Source organism: Onychomys torridus, chromosome 10, assembly GCF_903995425.1.
Source record: "Onychomys torridus chromosome 10, mOncTor1.1, whole genome shotgun sequence".
NCBI lineage: Eukaryota > Metazoa > Chordata > Mammalia > Rodentia > Cricetidae > Onychomys > Onychomys torridus.
In genome coordinates, this window is record NC_050452.1 from 57,044,357 (window position 1) to 57,065,320 (window position 20,964).

Sequence of the window (20,964 nt, forward strand, 5' to 3'; positions counted from 1 at the left end):
ATATAAACACGAAGAAGAAAGTGTGTGCTTTTCAGTATACGCATTTATAACCATATGCATCCTTTCCTGTGTCATGTGTTGTGTTCATATTCGAAACAATGGCTGACTACCATATGTCAGTGTGAAGACAAGAGACCATTCTAAGAATGACCATAGCATGGGTACTTACTCCCATGTCCAAGGCAGACATCACTAATTGACCATGATCCTTTTCCAATCCAAACGTCATATCTTTCCAGATACCACCAATGGTACATGAGAGCAAATGTAGTCTTTATCTCATGTCTGTTCTAAAATGATTTCCATAACAAGACTCTCCACATGTTAGACGGGTTCTTGCCTCAGATCCGATGTAAAGAACTTGAGGTAAACACCTCTGAACATAAGGGACTATAGTTACTGCCTTTCTCCTTTGCAGTAACGTAAAAACCAAACAAGCTCTCTATATGGAGTCTTTTAAAATCCCAAGGACTGAGAGTTCTATGTTTTTGGCTACATTGGGAGTCTGCCAGTGTTCTTGTGAGTACACGGGGTGTATCCCTCAGCAGAGTATTTTTCCATTGCTGTCTTTCCTGACAAGGTTTTTGGTTTTCCCATTGCTGCTGCAGAATGCTCTGGAGAGACGGAAGAACTCCAAGGGCCAAGGCAAGTCCAGCAGTAGCGCTCTGACTGGGGTCCTGTCTGCGAAGCAAGGTAGGAGTTCATTTCCGGGTTGGACCAATTTCTGAGCAGAGAGCTGTAGTCCATGTCCCATCCAAGCCTCTGGGTTTGTGGGGCAGAAAACAGTGGTACCCAACTGCTACTTGCAGCAGGATTGCCTGAGTCTGCAGGGTTCCCAGGACATGCTGCTGTAGTGGGGGGACCCCACTTTAAGAAGCTCAGAGCTTCTTCAATGACTGGACCCTCTTGAGAATGTTTTTCCTTCCCCATCACCATCTGAGAGCCTCTAGACAGACACCCAGCCTCCTGAAGTGTGTTTCTCCTGGCCTCCACAGACAGAATGGAAAAGCCCCCTGCTGCATAGATCATTGCACGATGGATCATGGGAACGCATGCCGTTTCCAAAGAAGCTTTTATTGATTGCAGCTTTGTTCCCCCTTCCTGTCGATTCCAGTGAAAAATAATGATCTTCCAGGAGCAGTCTGGGGGAAGAAGTAGCAGGAAGCTGGAGTCTGGTACTTCATATTCTGCAGTCAGTTCTCGACTTAAGCCTAGGTTACACTGGCTGGCTTCTCAGATGCTGACAGTGTGGACCAGCAGCTATTGTGGCCCATTCCTAATCAGGACTGGCTTTAAAAAGCATAATGTCTGCAGTGGACTCAACAATCAGGGTTCTTTCCCAAGCAACTTCTTTTCCCCCACCCAACTAGAAAAGAACATCCTGGAAGTGTTTTTGAATGGAAAGCTATAATACCCTATAAAAATGTGGAAAAGCCCATTTATGTGGCTCAGCAGGTGAAGTGTCTGCCATGTAAGCATGAGGATCTGAGTTCAGATCCCCAGCACCCACGTAAAAAACTGGTTGTGGTGGTGCACACTAGTAATCCTAGCACTGGTGAGTACGAAGTAAGAGGATCATTGGTGCTTTCTGACCAGCCCCCCTCATAGCCAAATTGGTGAGCTCCAGGCTCAGAGAGAGACCTTGTCTCAAAAAATAAATAAATAAATAAATAAAGTTGTGCAGGCATGGTGTCTTTTATCTCAGCACTCTGGAGGCAGAGGTGGCAGGCAGACATCTCTAGGAATTAAAGGCCATTCTGGTCTACATATCAAGTTCTAGGCTAGCCAGGGCTGCATAATGAGACCTTGAGTCAAAAATAAAAAGTAGAGAGGGATTAAGGAAAACACTGATGTCAACATACAGCCTCCATATAAACCCACACATGCATGCACACACATGAACATGTACACATGCATAAACACACACATAGAGAGAGAGAAACAGAAGAAACAGAGAGAGAGAGAAAGAGAGGGAGAGAGAGAGAGAGAGAGAGAGAGAGAGAGAGAGAGAGAGAGAGAGAGAGAGAGAGAGAGAGAGAAATAGACAGAGAGAACCCCATGCATGGTTAGTTCTGGATACCATACCTTGAAACAAGCTTAGAGTCTGGATCCAGGTCCTGCCTTTTATGTCTCAAGTACCAACCATACTCAAACACCACAAGCAGAGTTACCCACTAACTCAAGTCTTCTAGAAAAACCTAAGAGAGAAGCTTACTAACACAATCTCTGGGATTGGTAATCAAAAGGTAGGAGCATGGCAATCCATTAGGAAAAACCTAAACAGATCCCCTAGCAGGAACTAGCAAGAAATAAATTAGACACATATGAACTCTTTGCTCTAAGAAATTTCATACATTCAACTGGAAATGACATAAATATATCTAGCTATAGCTAAAGGATCTTTTACAAACCTAGATGGAGTATTAAAGTGGGGGTTCACCTTTTTGCTCTAGGGGATATTATTGGGATGGAATGTTGTTAGGTGAAAAAGTAGTATTTTTCCCATTTTAGAAGAATATTGAATGAATTTGTATACATACATATAGTTACAGAGGAAGTAATATTCAAGAGAGCACAGTGTTTTTTCGTGGTCAGGATGAGTACCAGGGTAGCTGGTGGTCACTTGTGTTTTCTCCCCCTTGATTTACCCTTTTAAAGTGGTATATTACTTTTGTCGAAATCAGAGCGCCTGAAGGGCAGGGAAGTTTTGTCATTTGCAGGGCAGTATGACCTTGAACAAGTGTTTTTAACCCATCTGAGACTTGCTTTATTGATAACAAAATGGAAATCGATAACACTTGCTGGGTTTGGGGTCTTTTTTTTTTTCTCTTCCAGTTCAGAGTCTCAGTGAATTAGCATAAAAATATCTACACACACTCTAAGTGAAAATGTTGTTAATCTCTGAACAGGCTGCAGATGGCTGGATGTGAGTGTGGTTCAGTGAGCAAGCAACTGTTTATGTAGCAGGAGAGCCCTGGGTTCTATCCCGGCTTGACGGAAAGAAGAAACTTTTTAAAAGGGGGTCGAACTTCGTTGAGGCTTTCCCACTCAGCTCCCACACTGAGTTTTATGTCATTTGCCTTGCGGCAGTTGAAATAGACTCTCGGTAAAACACAGTATCATGTCTGAGCTCGGGACTCCCATTGTCTAGGAAGAATTGACATGGGTTTGCAGTCCCATGTTTCAGAATCCATGACTGAGTTGCCAACTTGGTGTCTTCCCTAGTCCAGGATCTGCTCTCTGAAGATCACGGGTGCAGCCTCCCAGCTACTCCACAGTCCATTGCTGACCTGAAGTCTCTGGCCACGGCCCTGCTGGAGACTATCCATGAGAAAAATATGGTCATTCAGCACCAGAGACAAACCAACAGGTATGTAGTGGGTCCTTAGACTGAGGGTAGAAGGATGGGAATGAGGCTCCCAGAGGTAAACCGCAAGCACTCTGGGAAGAAGGTAACATCCCTGAACCCTGAAATCTGGGAAGGGTGGGGTGGTAAAACCCATGAAACCAGAACTATGCTTTTACTTTGCATTGGCATCCAGGTTATCCACCAGAGTCAATGGAGCAGGAATCTTGATTTCTTAGTGAGCACGTTCTCTGAGATGTCCCCTATTAACACCAGTTTCATGGTAGTTCACACAGGACAAGGCCAGATCTCTCACTTCATCTTTAGCTCTCCTTTTGAGGTGGGAGCTGCCTCAGTGTCCCTTCAACTCCATAACTTGACTCTGAGGGTCTCTAATGACCAGGAAAATCATTGTCAACTGCTATGAGCTGCTGTCCCTGTGGGGGAACTTCCTGACACTCTGTTGGGTAATCGAGGAAAGATGTTGAAAAGGAAAGGTCAATAAGATGGAGCACCCTGTTTATTTTAATCAGTGTTGATTATGTTGTATCAAATTGAGCAAGTTAAGGTGGGTTAAAACAGTGGTCAGAAGCAACAGAGCCAAGTTGAAAATGTCCAGAGAATAGTGATTAAGAACAGTAAATTAAAGCAATAAATATTGCATACACCTGTCCATTTTCTGTTCCTGTAACTGAGTACCCAAGACTAGGAGGTAATTTATAAATATTTTTAAAAATAAGAAGTTCCCTTCTCACACCTCAGGAGGCCAGTTCAAGAGCATGCCACTGTGTCTGGTGATGGCCTTCATGCCACATCTGAACATGACCCAGGTACCACACGATCAGATATGGCCAGCATGCTTACCTGGTAGGGCCCTCACCCTCCTGACATTATCTCATCCTAACCACCCACTAAAGGCGATTAGCATTCACCTATGAGCTTGGAAATTTAGCTTCTAACACAAGAGTACATTTGAATCACAGCAGGGCCAGCTTTGTGGCATGTGATCTACACCGAGAAGGATTTGGCATTTGGCCAGATGCTGTTACAGCCATCCTGAAGTTCATGATGATTTTTTTCACGGGGGGGAGGGGAGGGGAGAGGGTACGTTTTCATCTTGCACAGAACCCTGAAATTTGTAAGTGGTCTTGCTCCTAAGACTCACACCCAGAGCCACAATGGCACTGCAGAAGAACGGAGCAAGAACAGATGTTGGGCATAGAGGGGAGGGACCTGAGAGTTGGGGCTGCTCAAGGCAGGGACACGCAGGGAAGAGGCCACAGGAAAATGATTGAGCGTGTTATAAAAACACAAGAGAAAAGGGAAATGATGGAGTGCGGAGAGGGCCGTACCAGAGATGAAGATGTATGTGGGAGAAAGCAAGAGCGTCAAAGGGAGGCCGGCAATCTCCCTGGATGACAGGGTAATTTATTGACAGGAGACGTTTGCAACAGCCTTGCAAAATGAAACAGCCATGCTGAACTGCAGCTACTTCTCAGGAAGCAGGGGTGGGAATCTGATGGGGGAGCATGGTCTTCGGGGATCCCCTGAAGCCTGAAGTGAGCCTGCTTCTCACTCCTGAGAGACACCTGGCCAGGGGCTCTGGGCTCCTTTGAACCCCACTGCAATAGGCATAGACCCAGATGCAAACCACTTTCTCCGTGTGTCGAGGCTGACATTTCTATTCCTCATGGTTTTTTTTTTGTTGTTGTTGTTGTTGTTGTTTTGGTTTGGTTTTGAGCACTCCTTTGCACATTTACTCATTTTAAAATAATTTTTTGAGCTGTGGTTAAACAACCATGGGTCTCCACACATCTTAGCAGTCCAAACCCCCTCTTTGGGAGAAGTCACCTTTTCTTATGTTCCATGTGACCTTTGAATCATGCAAACAAAGGCACCGTATATGAAAACTCACCTAAATATTCATATACTTATGGATTTTTTTTTAAAACAAAAAAGCAGCTATTCTTTCTCACAGAAAAGGGATGAGCACCCTTGGTGCCTTTATTCCTTGGCTTGCCTTTCTCCCCTGTAACAGTAGGTCGTGGAGGTAGCATTATATTGGTACACAAAGGCCTTCAGTTTCATAGTTCCTAGAGGTGTATAAAGAAGTAAACTGTACTATAAATGAAGGGCTGAGAACAGAATGAGAGTTTGGTCAGCTTCCTGGGACTCTCATGATTTAGTCTTATAACAACAACAAAGGCTTTGTTAAGGTGAGGTAGTACCTCAGGACTAACGACCTTCCATTCTGGAAGCTCACACTCTGGCTTCTGGCTTTCCACTCTTTGACAAGGGCCCCCTTCAGGCAGAGGGCCCTGTGGGGACCATCTTGATGACTGCTAAGTACCATGGGACTTTATGTTGGAGTGATGCTCAATGGCTTGGCCATTTGTTGGTTCTGCTTCGTGATGATGCATCAGCCATTACCTGGTTAGCACTAAAGATGGGAGGAGGCTCGCTTTTTTAACAGGCTGATGCCACAAGCAGAGATGGTTGTTAAAGTTCTGCCTGTCCTTGCCAAGCAGCAAATTAGTAACAGACCTTTCCTGCTTCCCTAGCTGATCATTTACCATCAGCTAGGGAAGCAGGAAAGGTCTGTTACTAATTTGTATCTAAATCTCATGTAACAGTGAGGTCCTGGATCACAGCAGAGTCTCCAAGGGCCTCAGGTGGGTCATGCCAGGTAGTGCAGAGAGCCACAGAATCCCCTGCAGGCCCGGGGGTGGGGGAGCTTTGTCTGGACCCTCCTCTGGGAATTCTACCAGACTGGCCAGTTCCTGGGTTCTCTTTTCTAACCTTATCCCCAAGAATGTTATCAGAAGCCATGCTGTGAAGTCAGTATGGGGGCCTGACATCTGGAAGATTTTCTTAGACTAAGGGGCAGGGAGTGAGGGGCATGTGCCGAAATCTCTACTATATCTTAAAATGACTTGTAACTACCTTAAAAAACAAAACAAAACAAAACCTTCCACACCCTACTCACACCAAAACCTCCTCTCCCAAGCCAGAGTGTGCCTCCAGCTCCTGCCCTGGCTGCATCTGTGTGCTACTGGCTGTCTTCTGGCACACCCATCTCCTTCCTGTCTGCTTCTCTGTCTTAGCTTCTCATTTGGGAACCGGGTTCCCTTCATCCTCCTGACACCATCCCTCCGAAGGGTAGGTCACATCTTTCATGCACTTCTTGGAAGGAGCAGACTCTTCCCATTAGCACTTCTGTCCCAGTGGCTTCCAGGCTCTGCCTTGTCCCAGTTCCTTTCCTTGACACAGCCCTTTCTTGCCAGCCTCTGGTTCTTGCCTCACTCCGTTGGCAAAAGCAGATCTCCTCCCTGGCCCCATGCTCAGACGGTTGTCTATTCCATGAGTTGCCCTGTGGTCATGCATCTTTAATGCTGCCTCAGCTCCCCCTCTCCCTCCCCCAGGCCCTGTTCTTTGGTTTCCCTGCATCCCCACTGGTTGTTGGGCACATCTTCACCTTCCTGGATGATTTCTGACCAAGTGGAATGTCTGCCTCTGCTTCTAATCCTTGCCTGTGCTCAACTTCATATGAGGACCACATCCTAAACTTCTCTCAGCTGCTTAGAAGACCTCAGGAGCTTCCCAGAACTTGAGACTAAAAATCTGAGTGTTCTCATCACAGCCACAGGCTTCTTCTCCCTCAGAGGCCCTACCAGCCTCTCTGGTTCTCCCCTCCTTAGAGAGCCTCCATTTTGCTCTCAGCGTTTATTGGATTTGTGTGTTTTCAGGCTTAGTCCCTCTGATTGCCAGCTGTGTGACCCTGAGTTAGTCATTGTCTTCTGTGAGCTTCAAGTTTCTCATCTGTAAATCAAGGACCACCTAGCCAGATGTTGAAGAAAAACAAACAAAAAAACAAAAAAACAAACAAAAACAGAAAAAAACATCAACAACAAAAATTAGGGCAGTGTATATATTCAAGGGCATAACGCCTGGCTTGGAACAAAAGCTGGATACATCTCAGCTGTCCTTAGGTTCCCTAACATGTTGTACATGTGTGTCTACTAACAGACTATTGGTCTCCAGGAATAGGGGTAGGGACCTCTCCTTTCAGTCTTGCCTCCAGCCTGTAGCACAGATCTGGTTTCAGGTTGGTCAAACTTCCTGAGGTATATTTGTTCTTACCCTTCTCTACATCCTGAGATCTGCCAGCCACTGTGGCTCTCACAGCCTCTTATACCAGCTCCTATAACCCCCGCCTAAGTTGCTGTGTGAGGCCAGGCAGGAGATTCCTTCCAGTCATGCAAAGCATCTTGGGTTGGATTTTGCATATCTCCTATGGCTATATCCATAGATCTATGAGCATAGATTTTTAAGGAGTTGCAGTCACTATTACTGATGGTTCTGTGGCTGCTGTCACCATACCCCCAACATCTCCCTAGATCCTTTATTACCCCAAGACCTACAATCCAGGTGCTGGTATCAGACCAAAGAATACAGCTACCACTGACAAACGTGAGCAGGATCCCTGGAAATAGAATGTCGGGGGGTACCGGCCACTCCACTCATCCCATTTCTGGGAGACATGGCTGCGTTATCCAGAAACAGCATGAGCAAAGCCTGCACTCTACCTATAAACCCAGCTCGGGCACCCCTCAGCATCACTGAGGAGTGAAGCTTTAGCTTTTGACCTAAGAGGCAGCTGCAGGCATGTGATCTTATCTCATTAAGAAACAAGCACAGCACTGTTGTGATTGCATGCCAGACCCATCAACTGGGAGGAAGGGAGGTGGGATGGGAAGCTCTACACAAAATACCTAAAGGCAGGTAAGGAACAACGGTGTCTATGGAAGGGTCAAGGGTGTGAAAGCAAAACAGACCCAACAGATGGTGCAAAATTGGAAGTAGTTGATGAGCACTATGCAGAGTGTAAGACTTGAGGAAAAGAGAGAAAGATGGGCTGCAGTCACTAGATGAAGGAAACTGGGTAGAGCAATGCCAGTTTCCCTGTGAACTCCCAGGGAAGATTAAGATGCTGCAGGTCGATTCAGGTAAAATCAGGATGAACCAAGCTGTGTATATGTACAGCTATATGCATATTCATGGCGCTGAATGTATGTGGGTGTGTGCAGCTATCTCTGGAATAGAAAGAGACGTAGGAGAATAATTCTGCTGCTCTAATTTTTCCCCACTGAAAGGAATCGAGAATTTGCTATTAAGGAGATTTTCGTGTCATTTCAGCACAGCAGTGCCAAGAAAATCCCCCAAATAAAAATAAAGACTTATTTCCAATTCTAGACCACTGGAAAGCAAGGTTTTAGATGACTGTCAGTCATGTCTCAGCTATGTTTAATGTCTGGAGCGAAGGAACAGATGTTTACCTTTCATGCACACAAAACCTGCCCTCCTGGCTCACAGTCTGATCATCTCTAGTGCACGTTTCAGAACTTAGATATCCCAGTGAGTCCGAATGACCATTTGGAAAGCAACCTCATTATCCTAGTAATTCCCAAATCATTGAAAATTATTTTTTAAATTCTTTTTAAGATTCATTTACTTACATGTGTTGGGGGTAGGGTGCACATGTGCCATGTCTAGTGTGTGGAGGTGACAGGAAAACTGGCAAGAGTCAGTTCTCTACTTTCACTGTGTAGGTCCTGGGGATTGAACTTGGATTGTCAAGCTTGCCAGCAGATGTCTTTACCTGCAAAGCCATCACATAGTCCCACTGAAAACTCTTGAAATTCTTTTCACCTTTTCCATAGATGATTGCAGATTACAAAAAAAAGAAAAAGCCTGTGTTTAATTACACACACTTATTGGCCACCAACACTGTATCAGACATTGTTCTTGATATTTAGAGCATGGGCATTGAAGACCTAGTGTGGGGTCTTCGAGAGCTGATCTTATTGCCTTATTGCCTCAGAAGAAACATGTCCAAGTGTGGCCCTCTATGTTACCTACTCTCACAGAATGAGGGTCTGCTGCTACTAAGGGCATTCAAAATCAGTTGTCATCTTTAGCAATGAACAATTCTCATATGGAAATTTCCTTGCAATGTTTTGGACAGTGAGGAAATATTTGTTCAGCCTCTAGGGAATTGCCTTGTGGAACAGAACTCAATAGAATAGTGCACGTGTGTGTGTGTGTGTGTGTGTGTGTGTGTGTGTGTGTGTGAGAGAGAGAGAGAGAGAGAGATAGAGAGGGGGGGCGGGAAGGAAGAGAGAGGGGGGAGAGAGAGACTTTAATTTCTATTTATTTTCAAGTTCCACATGAACTTTCAATAGACTGTGTATCTTGTACACATGTACACACTTGCTCTGTTTTTAGCACTGTTTTTAAATGTGCCGACCTCCGAATTCACTATCACATAGGCCTAAGCCCTGACATGTGACTCAGTCTCCTCTTACTATTTTCCTGCCGCTTCCAGAATCCTGGGGAATCGAGTGGCAGAGCTGGAGAAGAAACTAAGAACTCTGGAAGTTTCTGGTTTGTGGAGTCTTCCAGGTAAGCAGGAACTTGTGAACGGTGGTGTGGCTTTCTCCTTCTTTAGGATTCTGTTCGCTTTTTAAAAGAACTGTCTGGCACAATTTGCAAGAAGATTCTGCCTGTTTGAGGCCCTTTGATTTGAAGGCTATTGAGAAACAACCCACAAACGTTTCAAATTGGGAAACCATCTGATGACAGGTCCATGGAAGGGAAAAACTCAAAAATATACAATGAATCTTCAAAATCTCGTGAGTGGCGGCACACTGAAGTTCATGTAGCCTAATTTCTCAAGCTGTCCACTGTGTGTGTGTGTGTGTGTGTGTGTGTGAAAGCCCATGAGTTGTTCCGTTTCTTATCGGTAATCATCAAGATTTGTTCCATGTAACCTACCCTCCTAAAACGAATGGGAGAATATACAAAGATTTGTTCAATGTAATCACCAGTCCTAAAAAACGAATATCAGATCTTACAAAGATTTGTGCAATTTAATCATCAGCCCTAAAATGGAATGTAAAAACCACGCAAAGATTTGCTCAGTTTAATCACCAGCACTAAAAATGAAGCGCCAACAATTTCTCCAACCCAGATGTACTTCACAGCCACCTTCTCCTGCCTTCCCCCTCCCAACAGTTTTATGTAGCTCGAAAACAAAAATTTCCTGAGGAGATTTTTCTCCTCACAGTTGTCCAATGTGTGAGAGGCCGTGGTGATTCTCTCTAATGAGCTATACTTATCCCGTTTATCCCGGTAAAATACCCCTCTCAGGAGACCCCATCAGTTCTTCGCCTTGTCTTTACGCTGTTTGGAAACTTATATTTATCATTTTCTGCCGCCTCCTGGTTCCCTGGAAGGAACATTGTCCGGGTATTTTTAGTGCCTTACCCTTTCAGTGCAGAGCGGTCTCTTCCCTCGGCTCCCGTGGGCTGCATTGCTGTACGGATGAGAAATGAAAATTACCACCGGAGAGGAGGTGGACAACATCACGTTTTCCTTGGTGGAAATCTGAATAGCTGCCTTAGGTTGCCTGCGAGTGTGTTTCATAAATTGGAATTTTTCGCAGAGATTCCTTGAACTGGATGTCAAAAGACCTCACAGAACTAATTAGTGGCGAGTGCCGTCCCGGGGATTTGAATGGCGCTTTCTGTACCAGCCGCTTTTGATGATGTTGGAGCCTCATCTTCTGTGAAGGCCTTTCTTTCACTGCATTGAATTTCAACACAGACAGACACATTTGTCATTTATGTGTGCAGTCAAATTGCTGTTTTTGTGCATGTACCGAAGCTTTGGTTCCCCCCACCCCCCACCCCCCCAGAATGACTTGGTGAATTTTCTCACTGCTTCATTTGTGTGAGTTATGTAAAAAGACGGAAGTTGAATGGGTGAATCAAAGCCGGGAATTTCCTGCGGCTGCTGTTTATTTGGTCAGGTGGGGCTTCAAAAGGCTGCTCTACAATAATGACTGTTTTTCCCTTCTTTTTGCTGCCGAAGGCCTGAGCTACAATGTTTCAGTCGGATTTGGGAGTATGTTCATTTTGAAATACTTGGGTTTTTAGGGGGGCTAAATCGGGGACACATTCTATCATCCATGTCTATGAACAGGAGAAATTTGCTGTCCACCTCTCTGTTAACTTTCTAGAAAGAATAACTTAATTGAAATAGAGAATTAAATTAGCACAAAGCAAGCATTTGTGAGCACAGTTAGCTTGAGGGTTTTATGCTGTGGGCATGGGGGTTCTAGTCTCTGGTCACCACACAGCGACAAATGGGGGCCCAGGACAGGGAGTGGCACTTTTCCCTTTTGGGTATAGTCTTTGTCATTGCAACGGCCTGGCTTTGGGGCATGAGTGAAGGATCTGTGGGTGTAGCCTTGTTTGAGGGTGTTTGCAGTCCTGGAGAGAAGGATCAGGGAGTCGGGTGACTTCCTATGTGGATCACATCAATTCCCCCACGTGTCTCCATTTAACCTACTGCAGGCCAAGCAAGAAGCAATGTGTTCTCTTCCCCTCAGACCTCCTTTACCTCCGCCATTTCTTCTTCTTTCTTGTCCTTTCCCCAAGCAACAGCTAAATCACAGTGGAACGTGCCGAGTGCCATTGGCTTCAGAGAACTGTCTTATTTACCAGCATCTGAAAGGGGATGAGCAAAGTCTTCTCCAATCAGTCAGCTCATCCATGGGCTGGTACCTATTTTGAGCTTCAGCTTTATGAATACAGCACCAACCATGCCAGGCAGCCTGACCCCAGCCCCAGTAAACCTGTAGTCTACCTCAGGAAGAAAGGTGAATCCCTATTAAGCAGTTGTGGGGATAGCAAAGTATTAAGGGCTTAGTGTTGAATGAGACACCAAGACAGAAGCAGTGGAGAGATGATGGGTTAGAGGCGTCTGATGCCTCTCTGAAGAACAGTCAAGAACAAGAAGGTTCAGGATGACAAATACGTGGTGTGTGTTTATATACCGTTCTCACACCAGTGACAGACATTGCTAATCTATCGCAGCATTTTTCTCTGCTGATGGAGCAGTGGTCTTCTATTCTGGCCGACTTCCGGTCAGGGCTGACATGAGGAAGAACACTTTCCCCTTTCCTAAGCTGTCTGCTGTACTCGTATTAGAACACGAAACAGGGAGGGAGTTAGGTGACACATAGGTCATAGCAGATGGCATTTGTGTGTTTCAAGTTTCATGCCATCTTTTATGGATGCTGAAGGAACACAGTTCTGAGCCAAGATACATGGGCAAATGATGTAAGGAGAGACTGGTTTCTGGACCAGGAAGGAGGAATCTGGAAGGCAGAAAAACGTCTTCTGAGACTCTAGTGGGCTGTGGGAAAGAATCCACAAGGCAGAGGCTTTGTGAGTCTCCTCTTTCCTGCTCTTGACTCTCCTGACCAACACCATCTAGTTTTATTTTATGAGATAATCTTATGGAGCCCAGTCTGGCCTTGAACTTGCTGCAGTAGCTCTGGATAACCTTGAACTTCACATCTTCCTTCCTCTATCTCCCAAGCATTAGCATTCACAGGCGTTCACTATCACATCATGTTCATTAGTGCTATGGATTGAACCCAGGGACAATCTCGTGCTAGACAAGCTTGCTACCAATAAGTTAGGTTCCCCAGCCCCATCATAGAGATCTTGATGGTGGTTGCTAGACTTGGAGTCAATTTGTGATCTTGCTAGAGAGTAAATGTATGTGACAAATGTCAGGCTGTAGAGAGAAGTCATCTAGATAGCTGAGACTATTCTAAGCTGTTTAGGCTGTCCTTTGATAGTAACAAAGCTAAGGGGATACTGAAAAGAAGCCAGATGGTAGGTGTTGCAGGCCACACTCCCTAGCCAGGATTGATCCCTTTACTCCTACTGGCTGCCATCCTTCCCTTGGGTCTTCTCAAATCCATATAGGTAGCTCCGAGGAATGCCATGTTCACATTCTACAAAGAAACACCATGTGCTGGAAGGTGGCTCTTGGGTAAAGTGCAAGCAGGAGGACCTGAGTTTGAATCCCTGAACCCAAATAAAGCCAAGCATTTTTAGTACACATCTGTAATCCCAGTGTGCTGATGGCCAGATGAGATGGGGAGACAGAATCTCTGGAAGCTCATGACCCAGTCTCAGATGATGTGGTAGACTAGGACTAATATCCAAGATTGTCCTGATTCCCATCTAAGAGCTTTGACACATGCCCCTGGCCCCCCAACTCTCCCTCTCTCCCTCCACCTCTTCCTCTCTCCCTCTCTCATACACAGAGAGAGAAAGAGAGCGAGAGAGCGTGAGAGAGAGGAGGATGCACAGACGCAATCCACAGAAATACTAAAAGCCAGAAAACAATCTGGCTAGAGGCTATAATCTAGCTATTTGAGCTTTTCATTTTCAGTCTGTCTGCACTCCAAGGCATCAGCCTGAGGAGGAAAATCTGGGGGTTGAAAGTACTCGGTTTGTTTTTAGAGGCAGAAATGAGAACTTTGGTGCCATATGGAATCAGCAGAGCTTGCAGCCGCTTGAGCACCAGCAGAATGAGAAGCCTATATGGCCTTCTGCATCATTGGTCCTTTGACCTAGTATGCAGAATTTCCTCCCTGACACACCCTCTCCTCTAAGTGGAAGCTGGATGAGAGCGTAGGCAACCAGACTATCCATTAGAGCGCAGTTCAGTGGCCACAGCTGGCTCCAAACTTTCAACGAGCAACTGAACCAGGAGCCTTCTAAGAAGGCTTTGGATTTTTCAAGCATGGCAAGAGTGACCAGATCTTGGTGTGTTGATAATATGGGGGTACTATCTCCAGGCAAGAGTTTGGGGAGGTGTGTCTTCTCACTCCACTGTGACTGGCATAGATGAAGGCTGGCTGATTCACCTTCTCTTCATGCCCTTCACTCAGATTTTTGTAGACATCTCTTGTTTTTGTGAGGAGCCACTGTAGGATAGAAGATGTCCTAGGGTTTGGGGGTACAAGGAAACACTCCATCCTAAAGAATTCCATTGAAAGGACCCTCCATGCTACTTTGATCACTGCTGGTTTCAACTCCTATCTCAACTTCTGATTCTTGGGCCACCGGGATGGAGGTTTGAAGACTGTTTTGAAGTAGAGGGGATGGAGCCTCCCTAAAAGGCTAGCAAGCTGGCAGTTTACCTGCTATAGACAGAGGGGCATGAAATGCAGTCCTGACCTTGACTTGTGGACACACTATGTTTCTGTGATGGAGATAAGGGAAACAAGTCTACCATGAAGCCTGTTACAGCTCCTAAAGTCAATAACCAAAACTCCAGGAAGCCATTTCCAGATTGCACTCTAGAAGGGCGCTAGCTGTGGATGTTATTCTGAGGGCTTCCCACGTCAGTGCTCTTTGGGAAACCTTTCCAGATGGTAGCACCAAAGTTTCCAGATTTATTCCACTAGAGACAGTGGAAGGGCCTGGCAGTACCTCAGGGTCAGCTCCAAGCAGTTTCTCAGCTGGCCCGACACTCAGGAGACAGAGAACCCAAAGGCCATTGAACCAATCGCTTGCCATTTGGCCAAGACAAGAGCATGTACCAAGCATGCCAGGTGCCAGCATCCACTGGACACTTCAGTCACAGACCTTTTCAGGCATTTACTAAGTGCCTACTGTATGGAGAACTCTCTAACACAAGTTAATCAAGTCAATAAGACAGTTTTCTAAAAAGCAGAGGGACTGAGGAACACAGTGAGGAAATGTGCTTGGCTTCATCTGATGATCCAAAGGATGTATAGACATCTATTTTTACCCAACTGGCCTTCTGAGCTTTGATGAATGGGAGAACAAGTAAAATCATGGAGCTTCAGTGAAAATCTTACTCTAGGCCAGACTGGAGCCCAAGCTGGACTCACAAGCTGGGGAACATGTTTTGGGCCCAACAGTTTCCAACCAGAGAATCCTTAAGCCTTTCAAGCCAAGACTTGCCATCATAGCATGCTTATGGGCTCATGTTTATCCATGCATTTGGTGCCAATGTGTCTGTTAGTCATGCTCATGTTCAAAGCTGTTCCTCCCTGCTTCTCATCTGTGTGACCTGCTCTGCCTTCTACAATGGAAATGTGACGCCTTTTACCTTGGCCTCTCATCCACTCCAAATCTCTCTACTGTCTTTGGGAAACTCACACTAACAAGCAGTAAGGTTAAGCTGAGCGCATGTTCCAAGTGGGAATATAGCTAGGATAATGTGGAGGACTCAACACCACCTGCCTTGTGACAGTCACGTCGTTGACATGACCAGATGCAATTAGGACAGATATCAGGTGTGGGGGAGTCTGTGCTGACGACTTCAGCAGATGACATTTGCTAAATGCTCTCTAAACACCCAAGGCCTTTTCCTGACCATTTTGTTTTGTCTTCACCACTACCCGTGATGAGAAATGCAAGGGTTAGAGAGGGAAAGTGACACCCTTGCTGTCACCCGGTGAGCAGGTGATTCTATCCAGAGCACAGCTAGTATAGTGTCCCTCCCAAGCTCCTGCTGCTGCTGCTGTCCCCCCCCCCCCCCACCTCACTCCTTCACAGCCATACAAGCTTCCCTTTACTGGTAGCACTTGTGGGCAGCTGTTCCCAAGCAGCCACTGGGGAATGATTCAAGGTCTTCCATCACGGAAACTGCCATGCTCTATCCACACACTAGGGAACGACCTACTGGCTACATTACTTGTACTGCCCACAGCTGAAGGAGTTTCCTAACCAATGAGCTAGCTCATTGTGTGGGAACATCTTAGTTTCATTTTCTATGGCTAAGATAAAAACACCCTGACAAAAACGACTTAGGTGGGAAAGCGTGCATTCAGCCTACCATTCTAGATTGTAGGAAGCCGAGATGGCAGGGACTTGAAGCATCTAGTCATATCCCTAGTTAGGGCAGAGAGAGACTGTGTGCATGTTTTTGCTCAGCTCATTTTCTTTTATACAGCCCCAAATCCCCTGACTAGGGAATGGTCCCACCCACAGTGAGCTGGTGTTTCCACCTCAATCAGTGTAGTCAAAATAGTACCCAAGGCCAACCTGATCAAGGCAGCCCCTCACTAAGACTCTCTTCCCAGGTGATTCTACAGTGTTTCATGTTAACAATAAAAACTGTGATGGGTTGTAAATGTTACCCAGCTAAACCAGTGACATGACAAGCCAACTTTCCCATCTTCCTCATAGGGGGCAAGGACACTATACTGTTCAGTGACCAGACTCTTCCCACTATACAGAGGTCAAGGTCCCCACTGTTGAAGTTTGTGGAACAGCCCACTGAGAACAAGGAGAGCCCCAGGGATGGTAAGTGTCTCTCACATTTGCTCTTTCTTTCTGGTCTGGACCCTCTACAGAGCACATGCCACAGCCCAGTAGCACCTCCTCCTCTAGCTACTGTGGGACTCCATGAAGACATTCTCACCCTATACCTAAACACACACACACACACACACACACACACAAAAGCACACACACACATACACACAAAAGCACACACACACACACACACACAAAAGCACACACACACACTCAGGAGCATGAGCATGCACTTCTATCTGCACCTATAATCTCCTATTTCTCAGAGCCTGAACTTTCTCAGCAGTCTGTGGGCTTCTTTGATGTGACATCACCAACTCTTCCTGGTTCCTCTTTTTTTTTTTTTTTTGGTTACTCAAGCTTGAAACCTTATAGTCATTGACTCCTACCAGTATCTCTTCTCCATCCACATCCAACCTGTAGTCAAAGTCTTTCTGCAGGGTTTCTTGGGCCTCCCACTTGTGGCCCAGGCTGGGCACTCACTGTGAAATTGGAAGTTCCTCTCCAGAACTCCCCACCTTCCAATCCATCCTTGCTCAGTCCCCATGTTCATCCGTCTGCTGTAGGATGATGATACCCATGGTGATACCTTGCTGTCCTGTTCTCACCCTGCTCAGAGTTTCCAAGTTACACTTAGCTGTCTTGACTAACTCTCAGCTCCACAGTGTGACTGACCCACCCTCCTCCCCTGATGATTGGATGACCTTTTAGCAGGACAGACTGACCAGCTCTATCATTTAGTTCATCCTGTGAAGCCAACCAGCTCCCAGCTTAGAACTTAGAGCATTAGTGGACCAATGTAGGACTCATTGGGATAGACAGGTGGTTCTGCCCACCAGAGTTGGAGCCTGCAAAGGTTCACCCAGCATCTTCTAACTGTTAAGATCGCTCATCACAGGGTAAGAGCAGTAAAAGTAGAAGACATTACCAGGTTTTCAAAAGTAACATTCTCAGGTACCCATGGGAGAATCGCTGGATACAGCCCCTTACCCTGGCAGAACTGGGTCATTACAGCCTGTAGCAAGTGCTGCTTGTAATACTGACCTCCAGTGTACTGTGGCCTTGTACTGTGGCTAGTGGTCATGGCATGCTGGTAGCCTGTGTCCTCGTGCAGCACCAAAGCCTCTGACTCTTCTGGGTGGCCTGGGCCTGATGTACTGAAATGAGCTCTAGCTGTCTTGATCTTCACAAGGGCAGCCTGAGTGAGGGATTGCTTCAAAATGATAGCTTCCAGAGTCCCATCATCAGCGGGCATTGTTCTGTCTGTCCTGAGCCAGCTCTGGGTGGGAACAAGGACACATTCTCTGAGAGGCTGTCAGTGTCCCAATGGCCTCATCACTGCTGTGGCCTGATTAATTCCTACTGAAAGCTGCCACATTCAGGAGGACAACAAAGCCCAGCCAGCCAGCCAGCCAACAAAAGATGACAAATGTCCCCTTTGGGCCTATGAGCGGGGGACATATTTTTAGGGGACTAACAATCTTTTCTACGACACTATTTCTTCTTCATCTTTTAGAGAAAAAAAAAAACAATATTTTTCTTTCTACTCTGTCACGAAGCATTTGCCTCATCCTTATTGATGTGTGTATTGTGACTAATAAGTATTAATGATAATTAATTCTGTTTGTGACAGCAACCCAGAATAATTACTATTATTTGCAATAATATTTTCTAACTTTTGGCTAATTCATAAGTCTTTTATGAAGATGTCAGCGCTGAGAGTCGGTAAGTAAAAGTGAAGCTTCCCACAGATGGCTTGAATCAATGCCCCAGAATCTTAGCATCCAAAGAGCTTTGGTTCCCATAGCAAAGGATCAGAGGTCCTAGTGAAGGCATGATGGCTGTCACATATTTAAGGAGTTTTCTGTGTGTACTAATAATTGACTTAAGCCTGCTGTTTGGGTGCCTTCTAGAGAAACACAGGGAGAAAGGGGGTTGGTAAAGCCTGCTGTACCCACAATCCCGATTTCCAGAATGTGTATTGTTCTGATCCTAAGATGTGCTATCTAGCCTCTCTCAGGAAAAGCCAAGTAAATAGGAGCAGACAACAGAACCACAGCTAGTGTCTGTTATCCTCTTCAGGAGTCTACCATCTCCTTCTGGTGTCTATCATCCTCTTTGGGTGTCCATTATCCCTTTCCTGTGGCTGCACCGTAGCCTACAGTGATAACAGTGGGACTATCTTCCTCATCCCCTGAACAAAAGTCTAAACTAAAAAATGTTTCCCTGGTAACCTCAAAGGCTTTTCATTAAAGAAGGAGGGGGTAAAGAAGGAGGAGAAGGAAGGAGAGGAAGAGAAGGGGTGGGGTGGGGAAGATAGATGGTGACAAGATTCACACATCTAGACAGGATTGGAATATCATATAAGGAAATAGCACAAGGCGAAGCACCAATAACCAAAAGGCCCTGGCATAATTTAGACCAGCTCCCCTTCGATGTAAATGAGGGTGGCAAAGGTCTCGACTGACCCACAGTAAAAACACACTGCCAGGGGTTTAGGGGTGAGACTGTTCTGAGGAAGGTTAATTAATTTTTCAGGGGCACCAGAATATACTATTAACTGTCTCAGGAGAAGTAATTTCAAGAGAGTAATTTCCAGAAGGAGTTTATTCATCTCACACTGGTGGAAAATGTAGCTGCAGGAAACCCCATAATTCGCTCCTTTTGAATAACACTTCCCCACTCCGTGGAGCGCGCTCGGCTTTGACTCTGTTTCTCCCGCCCTCCACAACCGCTGTAAGCATTTTCATTTGCTGCTTCAAAACTGATGGGATTATTTCCCTGAGCTGCCTCGGATGTAGCTAAACATTTGTAGGAGTTAGACATCTCTGTCTCTTTGCAGAAAGTACCATTTCGAGGAGTTTTGGGGGTAGTCACCTGAATATACCCTAAAACGAATACTATAAATTTAAGTTGCTTTCATAAAGTGATGTATGGTATTTAGGATGTATGCTAATAGATTCACTTTTTCATGAATACATGTATAAGTCCATATATTCAAGCACTTAGTAAGATATTTATTGAGTCTCTGCCATAAAACATTGGCAAAGTTAAAAAATTAATCAGGCAAGACTTCGTGCTTAAGGTAGCTCGATATAAGTGAGGTGGAAAAAAAAAAAAAGCTCTTAAGTTTCAGGAGGTCCAGACCGCCTCGTGGGGTACCTGTCGCAAGGAATAGGGCTTGTGGCCAGATTTAATCTTCATGGAGGAGGTGGGGGCTGGGCTGCCCCCCAAAGGCTCCCCTTGGAATGGAGAAGGGAGTGAGAGCTCCAGGGAGAAAGGGAATCAACAATGGCCATAGGAGAGATGCCATAACCAAAGGGACCCACGTGGCTGGCTGGACGGATACAAGGTGAGGAGTTGGGATGTTAGATACAAAGAGAAGCGGGTGTTGGATCATAAACGCATGAGCACTAGGTGACGAGCTCAGCCTTTGTTCCCCAGAATCTGCAGCCTTTGAAGGTTTTCCACACAGAGGAAGACACAGTGAGACTTGTGTGTCAAGGTCACAGTGCTTCTCACACTATAATGGGAACACCCTTCCATCACCTGGGATCTTATGAAAATGTGCATTCTGAAACCAGTCGATGAGGGGTGGAGCCTGAGACCCTGGAGCTCTAACAAGCTCCCATGTGCAAGCCCATAGACCCAATCAGAATGGCAAAGCTGTAGGGAGGCCCCTGGCTTGGCAGTGTAGATTAAAGGATGACCCTATTGGGAACCGTACACGCTGTTATCGTGACTGAACAGATCACAACAGGCAATTTTGTCTTTCCATTTCAAGGCTTGCTTTACTCATATATGTGTTCATGTGTTTTATTATAAAGACAAGTGCTGGGTTCGTTTTCCAGGATAAGACCTGTGGAAAAGAGTGACGCAAGGTGTCCATGACTGAATACGGACTTGAAAAATGAGAGAGAAAAAAACAAAATTGGTTAAGAGTCTGTCCCTGCGGTTCCTCTGTGGTTATCCACAAGGTTGTGGAAAATGAGATGGCTCCTTTCAAATGTGAAAAGTCAAATTTGAATCAGGAGAACTAGAAGGAAGAGGTAGGCAAGGCTTGCCTTGCTCAGGTGAAGCCGGTCGTCTCCTCCCAGTAGCTCTAGTGTTTCCCGCCCACAGCATCACTTCCTTCTGTGCGAGCCACCCTCTTCACCTTGGCGGTATCACTTAAGCCTTGTAGAGCTTCTGGTTCAGTTTAGTTTCTTCTGGGGTTCTTCAGTTCTGCTTTAACAAAGTTCAGACATTTTAAGAATATTTTAAACTGGCATATAATAACTGTACTTAGTTATGACTTATGGGATGCCATGTGACATGTCACACATGGACATAATGTATAAAGACCGAATCTGAGCAGTTGGTACATTCACCACCTCAGATACTTGCCGTACTGTACGTGGC

At 45.7% G+C, this 20,964-nt stretch overlaps 1 protein-coding gene across 2 annotated transcripts in view; it reads left to right on the forward strand.

The window, feature by feature from the left end:
• Ccdc149 (coiled-coil domain containing 149) overlaps positions 1–20,964 on the forward strand; it is a 90,298-nt gene that overhangs the window by 62,629 nt on the left and 6,705 nt on the right. Inside the window, exons 8-12 of one of the 2 annotated variants that reach the window (XM_036200501.1) lie at positions 609–693; positions 3,226–3,370; positions 9,732–9,808; positions 11,279–11,311; positions 16,435–16,551. In XM_036200501.1, coding sequence (XP_036056394.1) covers positions 609–693; positions 3,226–3,370; positions 9,732–9,808; positions 11,279–11,311; positions 16,435–16,551 — 457 coding nt within the window. The remainder of the gene's footprint in view (positions 1–608; positions 694–3,225; positions 3,371–9,731; positions 9,809–11,278; positions 11,312–16,434; positions 16,552–20,964) is intronic. The other variant, XM_036200502.1, reaches the window with a different exon arrangement.